The sequence below is a fragment of the Silurus meridionalis genome, chromosome 28, assembly GCF_014805685.1.
Source record: "Silurus meridionalis isolate SWU-2019-XX chromosome 28, ASM1480568v1, whole genome shotgun sequence".
NCBI lineage: Eukaryota > Metazoa > Chordata > Actinopteri > Siluriformes > Siluridae > Silurus > Silurus meridionalis.
In genome coordinates, this window is record NC_060911.1 from 10,419,773 (window position 1) to 10,438,720 (window position 18,948).

An 18,948-nucleotide genomic window follows, 5' to 3' on the forward strand; every position below is an offset into this window, starting at 1 on the left:
TTATAATGAGTGTGTGTTAGGGATTGTAGTGAGTGTGTAGTTATAATGAGTGTGTGTTAGGGATTGTAGTGAGTGTGTTAGGATTGTATTGAGTGTGTAGTTATTATAAGTGTGTAGTCATAATGAGTGTGTGTTAGAGATTGTAATGAGTGTGTAGTTATAATGAGTGTGTGTTAGGATTGTATTGAGTGTGTAAATATAATGAGTGTGTGTTATTGGTTATGAGTGTGTGTTAGGATTGTATTGAGTGTGTAAGTATAATGAGTGTGTGTTAGGGATTGTAAAGAGTGTGTTGTTATAATGAGTGTGTGTTAGGATTGTATTGAGTGTGTAGTTGTTATGAGTGTGTGTTAGGGATTTTATTGAGTGTAGTTATTATAAGTGTGTGTTAGGATTGTAATGAGTGTGTAGTGATAAAGAGTGTGTGAAGAAGAAACACCACTAATTAATAACATCAGCAGGAAGGAACGCTGAGAAACTTCCAATGCTGGATGATAAAACATCAACACTGATTACACTGAGAAACACCAACAATGGGAAACCCTAAGAACACTGAGAAACACCAAGAAACAAAGAAAAACACTGAAACTGGTGTTAGTATACTTATACAACTTCTGGCTTTCTGTTTGTGTGTGTGTGTGTGTGTGTGTGTGTGTGTGTGTGTGTGTGTGTGTGTGTGTGTGTGTAGGCACAGTGTCTCTCAGCACAGTAGCTGAGCTGGTCTCTCCTGCACTCGTCATGAAAGGAACTCTGTCCATCACCGCCAACGAGCTTTACTTTGAGGTGGATGAAGACGAAGTTAACGTCAAGATTATCGACCCCAAGGTAGGGGACACACACACACACACACACACACACACACACACACACACACACACACATTCTGGAGAATGAAGAAATTGCCACGCTTCGAAGGTGGAAATTAAAAGCAAGTTGTGCAGCTTGTAATTACAGTAAATGTGTTTTTGCATGTTGTAGATTTGTGTGTGTGTGTGTGTGTGTGTGTGTGTGTGTGTGTGTGTGTGTGTGTGTGTAGCCAGAGCTGCTGACTGGTCTGTTTTTGTAAAAAATATCATCATATCATTTATATTCACTTTTCAGAAAGGAAAACTGACTTTTTGTCAGTAGGAAGTTGAGATTTGGGCCATTAGGTTGTTGCATCACTTCTTGCTCACTAACACTAAATAGTGTGTATGGTGTGTACTAGATATGAGGCCATCTACTTTAAACTGATGTGTGTGTGATTGCATATGAGTTTGTATACACACATGCACACTAAAAATAATATTAATATTTATAGTAATAGTAATAATAAAAATAATGTAGTACATATTTTTGCATATTTATTATAATAATAATAGTTTTCCAGTAGCCGCTCACATGCAGGGCTGCACTTTACCAGTGAGCTCTGTAATTATTATTATTAGTTAAAAATCATTCGTTCTTAAAAAAAGAGCTAGTTTATTTGTTAGTTCCCTTTTTCACAATTTATTATTGTTTATTATTTTTGAAATCAGTTTTATTTCATATAAAATTAATTATTTTGAATACATTGTAATAAATCTTTTCTTTCTTTTTGTGTTTGTTTAGGCGTTTAAAAAACGATTTATTTTGTTAGGTTTTATAGTTATTTTATTATACTAAGTTTTATAGTTATTTATGCTGGATAATCTTTATGCTATTTTTTTAATTATATTTATTAAAACACAGAAGCTGCTTTATTATGGTGCGTTTGTTCCGAGTGTGTATAATTTAGCTATATACAAAATGAAATATGTACTCTATTTATTCATTTATATATATATATTATATATATATATATATATATATATATATATATATATATATATATATATATATATATATATTGTAGTAAAATATTTAATTATATTTTTATTAGTATAAAAACATATAATTTTTTCAAGTATTTGCTGCATCTTCATAGTGCATTTTGCATAATGCATAAACGTGTATATAGAGCACTGTATATAGTGTGTTAAAGATTAAATATGTATTATTTAATATATAGTTAATTATTTGTCATTGTATAATTATAAGCTTTAATACATGCAGTTTAATTTAATTTATTGCCATTACAACCGAATAATTCAGCATGAAATTGATTCAATATTATTAAATATCAATAATATCAAATAAAAATTTTTTAAGCATTTGATTGGATAATACAATACCAAAGTATTATTAATAGTATTTATTTATTTTATTTAGCATACAAACAAACAATTGCTAAGTTTAATATCATTTTATTAACATTTCAATTTTTAGACACATAAAATGGAAAACTTGGCACGCTACAGTCTTTTTTTTTTTCAAACAATAAAGCAAGATATTGTGCATGGTAATTAAATAAAAAGCAATTTCACTTTGTGAAAAAAAAGGAAAGAAAAGATTTAAGCAGACGTTACGACGTTAAAATGTACCTTCATGTTTATTTTTTTTTCTCCTCGCAAAATTTCCCATTCGCGCCTCAGCCGAAACACTTTCTCCCCGATCAGCTCCATTAAGTCCACTTTCAGTGAAAATCTAAAAAGTCTGGAGTGTTCGTATGTCCATTAAGGTTCTCTTTTCAAGTTTGCATTGTTGTTGTTTTTTATTGTTATTATTAATATTTTACAGTCTTGTCCAAGCTGCTGTCGTCATTATAAAGGATGAGAAGTGAAATCATGACGAGATTGAAATGTGCGTCTATTATTTATTCTCAATGCTGTAAAATGTCCTGGTTGGAGAGAAAAGTCTTTCAGAAAGCACACGTGACGTGATGTTCAGCATGCCGCTTTGTTCGACTTAATTGTTATTTATTGTGGGTTTTTTTCTGTCCAAGATTATTTTTTTAAAGTCTCCCTCGGGTTTGAGTTTTTCTGCCGTTCCGTCGTCACAGTTCACCACCTTGTTTCGTCTCCACCTCATTTTTACAGTTGTTGCAGGTTACTACACATTTCTCCAGTCCTTGTTTTCATTTCTTCCAGAGTTTGTTCAGGCTCCTAGTGCTGTTCCAGAGTCTCTCTTTTTTTCCCGGTTTTTGTCTTTGTAAATTGTTCAAGTTTGGTGACTCGGCATGTTTTTATTTATTCGAGTCGCTCCTGGTTTTTGTCATTGCTCAGAATTTCTCTTGTGAGTCTCCAGGTCTTGTTTGTTGGTTGAGTTTGTCCAGGCGTTTTTGCAGATCTATTTTTTTTTTTTTTTGCGCCGTTCTCAATGTCTTTTGTTTTCGAGTTAATTGAGTTCATTTATTTTTAGAGCTCAGAGTTTGTCCAGGCTCTTAGCATTGGTCAGGATCTCCCTCGCGAGTCTCCAGGTCTGCTTGGCGGCCGCCTCGAGGGCTGACGTCGCCTTGCCTTGAAATAAATCAAGGTTGGGTAAGAAGTAGTGAGGACACCGGCGGCACTGCAAACAGGAGACGAGCTGCAGCAGGACACCGTTGATGCGATCGCCGAGGCTCGCCTCGTCCCAGTCGCTCTCACGCGGGTGCTTCTCGCACTCGTACAGCAGCAGCGTCTTCATGTGGTAGCCATTGAGCGGCTGGCCCGGGAGCTCCAAGTGCCTGTCGCGCAGCGTTTTTAAAACCGATAGGCACTTCTTTCTGCAGCCGGACATCAGGAGTCGGTTTTCCGCCTCGGCGAACTGCAGGACCCAGGCGTCGCTCTCGGCTGAGCTTTGCTTTCCAGCTAACGTGTAGCATTCTTTCGAGAGCAGATTAAATCCTTCAGCTTTGACCTCAGCAACCCGGTTCGGGCCGGGCCATGGGATGTGTGGTGGAGGCCACTGAGCAGCACTGCGGGGCCAGATCCCGGTGCACTTAAAGGCTGGAGTGATCTGCACCACGTAACGCTCTCGAATCCGCAGCTTCACCTCACTCGTGTCGGCCACCATCTTGACCGAATCGCGGTAGCTGCACTTGTCCACCGCCTGCGCCACCAGAGTCTGGAATCTCGATCGAATCTTGCGTGCTGACAAATACCCCGAGGCGGTTATGAACTCGACCCAGAGCGACATGCTGCGCTTGCGGCCATCGCTGAGTTTCAGGACGGCACAGCCTGGCAGCGAGCCGTCATCCACAAAATTGAAGACGCCCATCTGGTTGAGGTAGAGCACGACTTCGAACTCGTGAGGCGAGATTACCTCGAGGCCCTCGTAGCGCGCATCGATCTCGCTCAGGGAGCTGATGAAGCGTGGCTCCTGTACCTCCACCTCCTTCAGGACGTCCGATACAACCTTACACACCTCGCGGATCGTCTTGGCGATGGCCGCCTTGCGCGACTGGCACCGCTCGTTGTAGTATTTGTTGAGCTGGTAGACCAGCTTCGCCTGAGCAGCGATCATGTTGGGGCAGAGGTCCGGGCCGAACACCGGAGGAGGATCGCAGTACACCGACGGATCCAACGCTTTAACCGGGCAGATCCAAAATCCAAAAAATTTTTGTAGGAGTATAAATAAAAGAAATGTACAAAAAAAAGGAAAATGCTGGAAACGACCAGTGGGAGTCTGGAAAAACGGAGGGTGAAAGATGAAAAAGGAAAAGTTGTACCTACTGTGGAATGGATAGTGTGTATGTCAGTGTAGCCAAGGCCAAAAAACTTTCAAGAAAAAAAAGGAGCTGCAGAAGTTTTTGCACCTGTGGTGTGTGAGAGGTCAGAGTTCCTCAGTGTTCCAGAAATAAAATAAAGCAGAAGATGATAATGAAGCTGCCGATGCGCTCAGCATGTCAGTGTGTCATCTCTGCACGAGTGTGTGCTCACGCGTGCGTGCGTGGGTGGATGTGTGTGAGTGTGTGCTCACGCGTGCGTGCGTGGGTGGATGTGTGTGTGTGTGTGCGTGTGCGGGCGCGCGGGTCTCCTCCGTCTCCTCCGTTCTGTTGGAATGCCGAATCTCATGAATGGCCTTTTAGCTGAAGCCTCATATCCCGGACAGAAACTGAGGGCCGGACCTGAACATCCTGCCAATCAGAGGCACCGCCGGATCCCTCTGACCAATCAGGACACATTATCAGAAGTGTGGGGAGGGGAGTCTGTGTGTTTTGTTGTGTGTGTCTGTGTGTGTGTGTGTGTGTGTGTGTGTGTGTGTGTGTGTGTGTGTGTGTGTGTGTGTGTGTGTTGATGGGATTATCTGACTACGCCCACCCCCTCACCTATCCGCCGTTCTAAACTCTCTCAGTCCCGCAAGCACAGACAGACCCGGAGGAGCGCGTGAGATGCGGCGCGTTCCGCGTCCTGCATGCGCGCGCTCGGGACGATCGGTCGCTTGCTCGCTCGCGCTGGGTTCCTGTTCAGACTTTCGTCATTAGGAGAATTTATTTATTTGTAAAAAAAAAAAAAAAAAAATCCAAATAAAGTTCTACTTAAATAGGAATTAGGTGGGTATTTTTCAAATAAATAAATAAATAAATAAATAAATAAATAAATAAATATAAAAATTGGTAAATTACCAATACACCACGCTAGTTTTCTTTATTTATTCGTCTGTCTGTTTATTTTTTTCGCTTTCTAAATGCTGTTATTTGTCGGGTTTATTCTTCCTATCTAAATATTTTTGATTTTCAGTTTCATCATGCACTAATTTTCATATAGGAATAAACGCATATATCTGGTGTGTGTTCTCTGATATATGTGCACGCTCGCGCGCTCTTGTCCCGTGTCGCACTTCATGTTGTGACGCTCACACACTCCTCACAGAGCCGACATGCGCGTTTCAATTCATGTTCCACAAACTAGTGAGATACTCAGTGTGCACGCATCAGCTGCAGGGTCTGGGGATTATCATTTACTAAATAAAACTGAACAGAGCAGAGAAAATGATCATGTATTCATATACAGATGTTTGTATATTTAATATGGGGTCATTGTATAATCGTCGTTTAATGTAAATATTGAATCTATTGCACTTTTTGATTTAGTATTGATTACACCGTATTACACTTCAGCTCATTACAGCGCGCACGATCTTCGAGAAAAAATCGACATGTTTTCCTTATTATTGAGATAAACCCAATTTTTCCTACTATCTCCATTTTAATTTAGTTGGAATTTTCGTTGTGTGTGTTTAGCATTTTAACAGGATGTAGTGCGCTATTACACGTTATAACAGCGTGACAAACTCATGGCATTACTCCAATTATTAAATATCAACCCTTTCTTGTTTTTTAATGCATTTTAAGTGACTTGATAATAAATAAATCACTCTTTATTCCTGTTTTTATTTTATTTTAACTGAATAATAAAACACGGTATACCTGCGGGCACGCGCAGTACACGTTTTGGGCTTCTCTATTGATGATCTGCGTCCTGAAGGCTGCCTGGTCAGCGCACGTGCGCCGTGACTTTTGTCGGCTTCGGTGTGCACCGGGTTTTAGATACAGACAGGCAGACAAATCGGGGTTTCCCCCCCTGTGAATCTGTTTCAATAATTAAAATCTGATCCGTTTATTAAATACACATTTAGAGGGAATAGAAACACGGTGTGAATTTTTTTTTTTTTAATAGGGTTTAAAGAGTTTAATCGGGCTTGTCATTAAAAACCCTTTAATGCAACACGCCCTGATCTTATTACAGATTATATCAGAATTATACACGTCATTTTTTATAATAATAATAATAATTAATAAATAATAATTAATATTATTATTATTATTATTTGTTTATCCACGATATAATAATACATATTTGAATTATGATTTCCGGTAATTTATTGTGCACGCTATGCTTCTAATGCTTATTTCCTTTATTCATTCATTTATTTATGTATGTATTTATTTATCTATTTATTGGTTTCTATCATTGAACAGTTTCTGTGCGCGCTGTTTCTTTATATATTTTTTAGGTTTTTTTTTTAATGCCGTAAGCCTTCGCGTTTAAGTCACGACGTCACGCGCAAAATAATCATGATTTATTTTCAAATTGAAATCATCATTTCAAATTGTGACGTAACCTGTTAAATGCATGGACTTTGTACAACGCGGCTCGCGCTTTAAAATCCGCGCACCCCTTCCTTTCTCCCGTGTTCTTTTCTTTATGTTTATTAATTATTAATTTATTCATCGTTTTTATGTGTTTAGGTTATGTTTGTTTTGCACGTGCGCCCCCTCTCTCTCAAAGTGTGACGTCATAACAGCGCTCTTTTAATTCTACGGTGTTCTTGTTACACACTTTGCTCTGAAAAAATCTGCGATTATTGCGGTGAATATCGTGCTGGACTCTATGGGTGTAATCAATTTAATAAACTTTTACAATGTTGTTTAACACTTGTTTTGAAATCTCTCAGTGGCTGTAAAATTGTAAAAATCCCTGTAAAAGGTACAATTGAGTAACTTTATCTTTAGAGTTTGCTATATGTGCTTTTCCAAAAATATAATATACTTCAATATACGTTAATAGCGAACTACCAATCCAGCTAGCACATTGATCTATTGCAGATAAGCTACTCAACTGGCATTTATCCCTATTTATATTCTATTTTTTTAGCTAGATATTTATATGATATAACTAGCCCCTGACACACACACACACACACACACCCTCGCATCAAGCTAGCGAGTTTTGTCCAGCATGAGTGTGACCATAGTGTTTAGAATCCCCAGCACATTAGCGACACCCTGTCTAGAGCTACAGGTGTGATTCCCAGGTCTCGAAAGTGCCGGTTTGTAAAACCGAAGGCGTTTTTGTCTCCGTTCTGATTTGTTGTTTCAAAGGAGACATACATGAACGCAGTGTTTCATGTCGGCCATCTTAAGGGTCATTCTGTGACTCCTTCAGCCTGAGTGAATGCGTACCCATAATGCACTGCTGTGCTCTGACGCAGTTTTCTTTAAGATGCGTGTTTGTTTAGTTACAGTTGTCAGATGTTATTCCTTTCAGTCTTTAAGTGTGTGTGTGTGTGTGTGTGTGTGTGTGTGTGTGTGTGTGCGCTCGTGTAGTGTGTGAAGTAAAAATGGTTTGTACATTGATGTGTACATTATATCATTAAGAACAATATGTCTTTCTACATTTCTCTCTCTTTCTCTCTCTCTCTCTCTCTCTCTCTCTCTCTCTCTCCTCATGTTGTCTGCATCTTTTCTCTTTATTTCACTTTACTCTTTCTCCAATTTGTCCGTTTTTTTCCCTGTCTCTCCTTCAAATTCTGTTTTCATTTTTGTCTGTCACCCGTCCTCTCTGTCTTTTACATTTCTCTCTCTCTCTCTCTCTCTCTCTCTCTCTCTCTCTCTCTCTCTCTCTCTCTCTCTCTCTCTCTGTCCATTTCCTCTTTTTTCTGTTTCTTTCATGTCGTTCTGTCACATTCTCACTCCTTCTTTCTCTCTGTCTCTCTTTTAAATCTCTTATTCTGCCTCTTCTACCTATATAACTTCTTTCTTTCTTTCTTTCTTTCTTTCTTTCTTTCTTTCTTTCTTTCTTTCTTTCTTTCTTTCTTTCTTCTTACATGTTTTTATTGTTATATATAAGTCTTGTAAAACGTCTCTAAAGTGCTCCTCAGGCTAAAGTGAGTGAGACGATGTTAGAATATATTTGGACACCTGAATTTTTTTTTCTGCAAAATACATTGTTTTCTGTCTTTATTAAAAACACCCCAACAAACTGTAACTGAATAAACATCTCGAAGCCCACTGAAGTGTTGCCTTTCCTTTGTGAATGTAAATCTGACATTTATATGAAGTGTATTTTTTTTTTGGAAACGGAGTGCACACTTCACACTCAGGGCTCTTAACAGTGTTTAAGATTCTGGCTTTTTTCTTCACACTTTCCTTTTTCTTTTTTTTAAACAAAGCCGTGAGCCAGATTCTAATGCAGGGTCTTTTTCACTTTTTTTCCATAAGCTTTAGAGGGTTTTCCATATTGAATAGTGTGTGTGTGTGTGTGTGTGTGTGTAGCACAAAGATGCTCCTCTTTGATCTGACAACTCAACTCTGATCCTTTTGACGGCACTGCATAGTGTCCGATAAGCTTCTCACCTCTTTCTCTCTCTCTCTGTCTCACACACACACACACACACACACACACACACACACACACACACACACACACACACACAAGCACAAAATCCTCTGTCTCTTTGCTACTTTAACATGATTTCCAGATCGTCTGGCTGCTCTTCTGATGCGCATTGTCTGGAAGTGGCTTGTTATCTTTCCTTTATCTCCGGCCACGTCCCAAATCAAGGTACGCACCAGTAGATCATGTGTAATAAGTAGTGTAGTGTAGTGTAGATCAAAAGTAATACTTCTCATGAGGATGAATATAAATGCTCCAAGATATGGTTTTGTTTTATTTTATTTTGGACATAAAATGTGCTGGTTTGCTCAAGAGAGCAAGACAGACTGACAGACAGAGAGACAGAGTCTGACAGACAGCAGGAAAAAACCTGTAACTGTTTTCTTTTCTGCTCGACTAAACTCATGTTAGTGTTAGCACACTACACACTTTCAGGTAACAGGGTGAAGGAGAAAGAGGCTGAAAGACATTTTTGTCCTTTGAGAAAGAGATACTGAGAGTTAAAAGTTAGAGAGAGAGACACTGAGAAAAATGTAAAGAGAAAAAAGTGACAGAGAGACTGAGAGAAAATTAAAGAAGAAAAATTTAGATACACAGAGAGACTGAGAGAAAAAAGTACGAAGAAAAAGTGAGAGAGACAGAGCGAAAGAAAAGTAAGAAGAGAGCGAGAGAGAGACATGCATAGAGAAGGACACAGGAATAGAGTGAGATGTTTCTAGTGTGTACTGGAAATTTGAGAGGTTTACACACACACACACACACACACACACACACACACACACACACACACCAGCTGTGCAGACCCTGAAGAAATCAAACCGCTGCTGCTAATTGCTTGGCAGATTTTTCCGCAGACCTGGTGAGGTCATAGAGCAGATGGGATATAACCCATAATGCCCTGTGGCACCAGGTCCGTCTCACTGCCTGTCTCAGAGCCTGTTTGACTGCTTGTCTCACTGCCCGTCTAACTTCCTGTCTCACTGCCTGTCTAACTTCCTGTCTCACTGCTTCTCACCTCCTGTCTTACGGCCTGTAATACAGATTGGTGTCATCATCATCAGAGCCATATTGAGTTCCAGCACCAAAGCTGTTACACTGTACAGCAGTCTATTAGTCAAACACATATGGACATTAAGGGTGGAACTAGATCACACACACACACACACACACACACACACACACACACTTACTCTCTCACACTACCATGGCACTTCTATATTACGATCAAACAAGCCCCCCCCCCAACCCCAAATAATATCAGTCTGCTGGTGGTCTCTGTCCTGATGAATAGCATAGGGGGCCAATATTTTTTCGTCATGCAACAGATGGACTTTATTCAGTAGCTATACAGCTAAAACGTGACCTGTGCACGATGGATAAAGTACGTAGATATGCACTTTATTATATAGATTATATTTTTTTTATATTTTGTGAATTACGAATCGTGAATTTTCTATTAGTTGTCTCAAGCCCCCAACCCCCCATCCCCTGACTCTAACGCGTGCCCATTCTCTTATCAAACACGACTCCCTGTTTATTGGTTTGTATCACATTGCTGTTTAATCACATGCTCAGTACTGACCCCCAGTAGTTCAGGCTTTGTCACAATACCTGTCTCACTGCCGGTTTTACTTCCTGTCTCAATGCCGGACTCACTTCCTGTCTCACTTTCATGCTGTGATTTTGTTATGTTTAAGCAGTGCCCAAGTGTCCACTGTTCTAACCAGACAAACATTAACCATTTTGAGGGAGGGAGGAGGCTTGTTGAAACTGAGTGGTAGAGCCCAACACACACACACAGAATTTCAGAGTGAATGACCTGTAACTGCGGGTGCCACTCAGAGTGTCAGTCAGCTATTGACTTTCCACTTACGAGTGTGTGTGTGTGTGTGTGTGTGTGTGTGTGTGTGTGTGAGGGTGGGTGTGAGTGTGTGTGTTTAGTTTGATCATATTTACTTCCCTGTCATTTTTTAACCCCACAAGAAATAATAATTTTATTAAAACAGTAATAATACCTATGGCTTCATCACTGAAGAAGTGCACATTTCTGCTATTTACATTTATATGTACATCCCTCTTTTTCTCTCTCTTTCTCTCTCTCACGCACTTATTCTCTCTCACCCCCCCACCCCTTCACCGTGACGTTTAAGTGTCTAAATACTATTTACCTGCTTAAAGACTTGCTCTAAAGCGCTCTTCTACTGCCACTGTCTCCTCCAGATCCTTCCTAAACCCCTCCAAGGATTTTCCTTTCAGCCTTTAAAACGTTCCTCACCCCTCCGGGCCGTTTCAGAAAGACTGGGCGCCACGGTGTCACCCCTCTTCACCCTCTCGCGTCTAAATCCAATTAGGCCCAGGACAATGGAGGGATTATGGTGGAGATTGTGGAATTTTTTGTCCGGAGCGAGTTTTCATGCCGATGCTGTGTATCGCCGTGTCAGTGGCACTAAATAACACGGTGCATTTATTGATTGTTATATTTTGATGGTGTGATGTCGACACTCTTATTTTTTAAACAGTTGACTATAATTTCTCAACTGCTGTGTTTTAGTGGAGTTTTTTAAAATGAAGGATTAAACAGAAGTGGACAGGCCACACCTACAAGAGACATCATGATTGTCTGTCTGTCTGTCTATCTATCTATCTATCTATCTATCTATCTATCTATCTATCTATCCATCTATCCATCCATCCATCCATCCATCCATCCCAAAAATTCCAAGCATTCTTTAATCTTTTTCTCGCTTTTTCTATATTTGTTTCTTCTTTCGTTCTTATTAATGGTTTTCTATCTTTAGTCTTTTTATCTTGTTTTCATCTCTCCATATTTGTTTGTCCAATCACTTTCTCCTTCTTCACCAGTCAGGGGTTGAGGCTAATTTAGGATTAGCTGAAAGTGTTGTGTTTAGGGGAAAAGTCCTTTTTTTTAAGCTTTAGGGAAGACAATAGGGCTTAAGAATCATTAGTTAAATCTAATAATTCTCTCTTCTCTCTCTCTCTCTCTCTCTTTCTCTCACACACACACACACACACACACACACACACACACACACACACACACTTGACAAGAGTGTTATTATTGGATCGGGAAACAGTTAAGAGCTTGTGCACAGATACCGTGTCCTGAAGATTAGCAAAGAGCGAAGGACACTTTCCTCAATCCTGGCCTCCTAGATAACAATCTGATTAGCACTTAGACTAGCGCTACAGCTGGAGCAAACTCCTGACAGAATATGTAGTGACACTAGCTGTATGTTCCAGCAAACTTCATTTTATTACACACTGATCTGTATGCTGCTTTTGTAAAATAGCTCTCGGGTTTGACTGCATCTGCCGTGTATTATGGGTAAAACACGCTCAGAGAAGACGAAGCCCATCAACTCCCCTGGTTTAAATATTGCGTATAACCAAATCAAACTGTTTTTCTAGTAAACACACACTAACAAGACCTGACGTTGTACCGTTTAGAACGGAGCCATGTCCCAGATGACACGCTAACAGTGGAACTCATTAGCATTAGTGCTGTGCATTAAATGGCAGGAGGCCGAATGCTTAATGAGTCATTGCATTAATTGTGGAAGAAATGAATCCTTTAACCTCCAGGGTGATTTTTAAACTCCCAATCCTTTCTCTCTCCTTCTCTCTCTTTCTCCCTATTTTCTTTTTTTCTTCTTTTCTTCCCCTTCTTAAAAAGCTAATCTGTGTGGCGAGAGTGAAAAGGCCCACCAGCACGCTGATGAGGAGCAAAAGAGCGTTAATCCCATCAGATCAGCTCTCTTTATTCCAGTTCATGGCTGAAAATGATTCAAACCATCCTAAACTCCCTGTGCGCTACAAAGACTTGCTGTTATCCAGTCAGTTCCATATGTTAACAAAAATAATCTGAGCTTCTGGATCAAAATATTTATTTTTATAACGCCACAGTCAAGGGTTAATAACTGTCCCAAATTATGAACTAGTAAACTGCATTATGTAGCATGTAGTGTAGCATGTAGTGCAGACTGTTGACTGTTTGTTAGCTACGCAAGCATTTCGAAGCAAAGACTATTGCCATCAATTGGGCACAACGTTATGATCACCTGGGCGACCCTTTGCTCCAAAAACAGTTCTGAGCATCAACAGCATTAACTTCTTCAGCAATTTGAGCTACAGAAGTTCGTCTGCTGGATCGGACCAAATGGACCAACCTTTTCTCCCCACGTGCATCAATAAGCCTCGGCTCTTCCTTCCATGGAGCACTTTTAATAAACACTGACCACTGCAGACCAGGAACATCCCACAAGTGCTGTAGTTTTGGAGATGCTCTGCCCCAGTCGTCTAGACATCACAATTTGGCAGTCATCAAACTCGCTCAAATCCTTACACTTGCCCATTTTTCCTGCTTCTTACACGTCAACTTTGAGGACAAAAATGTTCACTTGCTGCTTTACTAACAGGTGCCATTATGAAGAGATAATCCGTGTTATTAACTTCACCACTCATAATGTTATAATGTCAATGTTATGGCTGATATGGTGTATAACAAGGAAATAGAGGATGGAGAGAATGGAATAAGGGACCTGTGAGTTCAGCAAGGAGAACTGCATTAAGTGAAATATAAGTGGCTGTGTGTTTGCAGCTCTTCTTGATCATGTGCTTTTTCAGTCCCGTGATCCTTTGCTCATGCTACTTCACCAAAAGCTTTCTGTAATCCTTTGCCCTTAAAGTCTTGCAAGCACACACACAAACGGTGACAGCGTGTCCTGGCATCGCTCAGATGGAACAGCAAATCCGCTCTAATTGGCTCCAGAGCTCTGCGGCTGATTGGCTGGACAAAATGTTGTTAGCTGAGGACGTTGGCTCCTCCCCCTCGTTAGCGTGATGAACCCATTTACTGATGGGGAGTGACACGTGGTGAGGAGAAAGAGAGGGAGAGAAGAGAGTGTGTGTGGGTGCATGAGTCAATGTCCCTCAGTGTGTTAGTTAGGTGAAAGGTGGAAAAGAAAAAAAGTAAGAAATGAGGTGAACTTAAAAGAAGCAAGCAATGCGCTGAAAAATGCAAATGGACGAAAGAATTTAAGAACTAGAGAAAAAAAAGAGGCAAGGGGAAAATATGGAATGGGTAAAGAATGAAAATGGACAAAGAAAGAGGGAAAGTAAGACAGGAGAAAGAAAAAGATTGAGAAAAGAATAATAAATGAAAGAAAAGTAAGAATGGAAAAAAAGACAAGATAAAAAAGAAAATGATAGAAAAAATACGAAAGGGGTATTAAATGGTGTGTGTGTGTGTGTGTGTGTGTGTGTGTGTGTGTGTGTGTGTGTGTGTGTGTGTGTGAGCAAATGATAACTCGCACTCTGTGTGTGAATGGTATCGGTGTTGGCGTGCAGTGTGTGTGATAGTGATGGATCACCACTCTTCCTCCTCCTCATTAATTTCATCACGTTATCGCCACACAAAGACGATCACACACACACACACACACACACACACACACACACACACACACACACACACACACAAACTATTCACAGGCAGATGTATGTACTATATGTGTCCCATAATACCATGCCCACTCTACCAGCCTTTATACTGTGGGACACTGATTAAAAAAAAATATATATAAAATATATATATATATATATATATATATATATATATATATATATATATATATATATATATATATAATATATATAATTTTTAATTAACATCAAACGTGACATACAATTAAAGACTGTTGATGGGCAACCCTTTGGTCACAGAGCACAAGGTAAATAATGAGACTATCTAAGGCTGAAAATGGAGCTAGTTAACAGTTAAATATGTTGTTCTAGTCGTACTAAAGACCCGGCGATGGTAGAAAGGGAACGAAATGGTGGGAAATGTCCACATTTCTCTCAAATATGTTGATAAAAGGACAGAAAAAAACGAACGATTTGAGCGAAACGGGGCTGCAATTGCGCTAGCATCAAACGCTGACTGAACTTCAAGTATATTGAAAGGTGTAGTGTCAGTCTTACATCACAAGTCTAAACTACTGTGGGATTTTCTTATAAACCTCATGAACACAAGCGCGTCTGAACACTGCTGTTAGCCATTAGCTAGCTCGTCACTCTGGTTTCTCTCAGTGGCCACTGAGGGAGTTTTTCTCCTTGCCGCTGTCGCCTCTGGCGCGTTCTAAATCTACAAGCGGGTTTCTGTAAAGCTGCTTCATGACGCTGTTTATTGTATAGATCAAAATGGTATTGGACCAAAGTGACTAGCTAATGCTTTAGCCTCCACAACACATCGAAGCTGTTGAGATCTCAGATGGTCCAAAAGTGCTGATTAATCTTTCAAACCCTTTGGTTTTGTTCAACCGAAACAGAAGCCTGGGTGTCGTGGTTCTAAAACGACTTCTTAACTACGCTGTACCGCCAAAAGTATCCGGACACCTGCCTTTTCCGGCTTTATGTTGTTCTTCCTCAAACTGTTACCACAAAACTTGGAGACACACAGGATGTCTTTGGATGAGGTAGCATTAGATTTTCCCTTCACATGAACTCGGAGACCCAAACCTTTTCCAGCATATCGATTTCCCTGTGCGCAAAGCCAGCTCCATGAAGATATGGGTTGAAGTGGAAGATCTATAGAGCTGTAAACACTATTGAATACCTTTGGGATGAACATGAATGCTGACTACACCTCAGACCTCCTCACCTCACCTTCATCAGTACCTGACTTTACTTGTGACTTAATGAACACAAATTTCCACAAGCACACTCTTAAATCAAGTGGAACATCTTACCAGAAGAGTGGAAGTTATTGTAACATGGGGATTAAATGCTCAGGTGTCCACAAACTTTTGTCTATAACGTGTATATGTACTGCTTTTGTTTTTATTCTAATAAGAAAGTTGAGGAGAGAGAACTAAGTGATTCTAGTGAAGAAAGTGAAGAAAAGCAGGTATATTGTAATCCTGTTTTCTCAATGTTTCATGCAAGAGAGAAAAAAAGAAGACTTTTTTTTCTCGAGAATGTTTTAGGAAAACAAAAATCATGGTGGAAGACAAATTTAAACTCTTTATCTTTTGATTATTCTCACAAAATTCCCTGCCTCGAATGTGTTTTACCCTTACAAACAAATCCTTCCATCTTCGATTTAGGACGTGGCCCATAATGAGACTCTTGCTACTTGCTACTCGTTTTTTTTTTTTTTCTTATCGTTTCTGAAACAGCAGTGTTCCTGCTGCCCTTCACACACACTCTTCAAACTCATTTATCTTAAAAAGAGCGGGATAGATAGCTCTGTCTCTCTCTAACTCTCTCGCTCCCTCTCTCTCTCCCTTTCTCTCTCACCCTCTATCCTTTTTTTTTTTTTGTGGTGCTGCATTTTCAATTAAATTCCATTCAGTTTTGTCAGAGACAGAGCACATGCTCTCTAGTAGCGGTCCCTTGTGTGTGTGTGTGTGTGTGTGTGTGTGTGTGTGTGTTGAGGGGCTTGGAGGATGTTGGCTCCTTTGGCAAGAGGACAGTGTGTGTGTGTGTGTGCGCGTGTGTGTGCGCGTGTGTGTGATGTGTCCTTCTTCATCTCAGACTCATTTCTGTGCGTGACAGAGACAAATGACATCACTCAAAAATGAGACGCAGCCGCCGAAACAGGTCGAGTGGTTTCCAATGACATACAAACACACACACACACACACACACACACACACACACACACACGCACGCTCAGAATTCTTTGTTGTCTGCTCGGTGTCGTGCTCTCTGCACTCAGGCACTTCACACAAGTACGCACTATTTATTCTTCAATTTAATTTACTTACATTTAATCAGATAGGCTGAATAGGGCACAGTGCCACACACACACACTCTCACACACACACTCGCTCACACTCGTACTATCACAAACGTGCTTGAGAAACTGAACACTCTCATGGTGAAAGGTCACCACTTTCTCTGTGTTACTTGATCTGCTACCGAGCGAAATCAACATCTTTGCACACCGATATCTTTGGAAGTAAAGGAGGAGAATTGAATGGATGGATGGAAATAAAATAAATGAATTGACAAATTACAAAAAGAAATCAAACAGTAAAACTAAGCAGAGAAAGAAACAATGTGAATGGGGAAAAATAAAATGAAATGAAATAAAATTACATCTCAAGAAAATCAAATACTTAAATAAATAAAAGAATAAACAACCAAGTAATAATAAATAAATAAACAGATACAGAGACTTTTTCAGGGACTTGTGACATGTTTGTATACAGTGTATATGTATTTTTTTATTATTATTTATTTCATTTAGATTTTTTTTGAGTGACATTTTTATTTGAATGATTTTTTTTCTTTTTGTACTGCACTATATCAGGAATCTGCTCTGTCTCAGATGGTGCACGAGGTCTGTTTGCTAGTGATGTTCACTGTGATCATGTAGCAGCTATAATCCTCATTTAATTGAACTCCTGAGACTTTAAAGCTCGAGGATGGGTCTGACAGCAGCCGTGACACGTGTGTTTGTGTGTTTGTGTGTGTGTGTGTGTGTGTGTGTGTGTGTGTGTGTGTGGAGGACCCAGCTGCTCTCCTGCTTTAATGAGCTCTTCTCGCCACTACCATGGCCGTCACTTGCTAACTGGCACATTTGAATATTTCTGATTGAGTCTCGGTTCTGTTTTCACTTCCTGGTTTATCAATACAGTGAGCAGGTCAGACCTCTCTGTGAATTTGTGTTCAGAAAATAATATGTTTAAGGTGATGTAAGGTACAGTCTCGTATCTTGTGATGGGATTTTATTTATTTATTTTTTTTTTACATATTGTAATGCTAATTTTAAAATTATTATTGTTTTTATTTAAAAACAAACCAACAAAAAATGAAAACAGGCATTCCTAAATGATTTTTTCATACGGGGGAAAAATGACAAACAAATATAAAACTCTTTGAGAGATTGTGGTTTGTCTGAGAGCAGTTTGTTGGGAAGATTTTGTGGTCTGGAATCAGAAGATCAGAGCAGCTTCGGACGGCCTGTAGTGGATGATGTACCGATGATAAAGGGATGATAAAGGTGTGTGTCGTGTGCGTATTGACCGAGAGGTTATGAATGGATCGACTCTCCCGAGTGGTGTGTGTGAGTGTGTTACTGATCACCGTTTAGTGGAGTGTGTGCTTTTTCACACAGACTGAATGGAGCTCGTTTGGCTCTTTAAAGAATCTCTGCTCGGTGAAGGTTGATCAATAAGACACATCCATCGTGCCGCTGCCGACCGATCGCACTCACTGTGATGGATGATCGCAAACACACACACACGCTTCACACTCATGCTCTCCGCAAATCAACTTCTCGCTCTTTTTCTCCATCATATTTATATTATAACGAAAGACTTTGGTTTTTTTTTAGGATTTTGGTCCAGTGTCAGTGATCGTTTTTGTGACCTACAATGTAAAAATATGATGATGTAAGCCACTCGCTGCAGTAAAAGAGGAATAAAACTCTTGAAATATGCTTTTGCAGGAGATGAATCAGCTTTTATTTCATCACAACATCTAATTATAGGTCGTGTAAAAGCAGGACAGTGTGTTTTATTCATGTTATATTCATCCTTGCGCTGTGCAGTGAACTTTATTGGGTTCTCTCTCACTCAGTTATTGTTGTTTTTCTCCTTTATTTTAGTTGTTGGCTTATGCTGATGGACTGCACGGGAAGTGGATGTTCTCGGAAATCCGAGCCATCTTCTCACGACGGTTCCTCCTACAGAACACAGCGCTGGAGATCTTCATGGCCAATCGAAGTATGAGTTTAGAGTTTTTCTTACCTAAAGCAATAAAGTGATGCATGTCATAAAATTTAACACACACATCTATCTATAGATAAATTGTGGATTTTTGCTTTTGTGCTCATTCAGACACAAGGACGTTAGTAAAGTCAGGTAGTGATGTAGGTGAGGTGAGGAGGTCTGGGGTGCAGTCAGCATTTACATTCATCTCAAAG

The 18,948-nt window shown here is 39.8% G+C and overlaps 2 protein-coding genes across 3 annotated transcripts in view; one reads left to right on the forward strand and one right to left on the reverse strand.

The window, feature by feature from the left end:
* Positions 1–18,948, forward strand: part of lrba (LPS responsive beige-like anchor protein) — a 208,705-nt gene that overhangs the window by 127,200 nt on the left and 62,557 nt on the right. For both annotated transcript variants that reach the window (XM_046843284.1, XM_046843283.1), the window contains 2 exons: positions 689–825; positions 18,631–18,748. In XM_046843284.1, the coding sequence (XP_046699240.1) occupies positions 689–825; positions 18,631–18,748 (255 nt within the window). The remainder of the gene's footprint in view (positions 1–688; positions 826–18,630; positions 18,749–18,948) is intronic.
* mab21l2 (mab-21-like 2) lies at positions 2,230–5,308 on the reverse strand. Its single transcript, XM_046843285.1, has one exon. It carries the CDS (start codon positions 4,339–4,341, stop codon positions 3,262–3,264), a length of 1,080 nt encoding a protein of 359 aa, XP_046699241.1. The 5' UTR covers positions 4,342–5,308; the 3' UTR covers positions 2,230–3,261.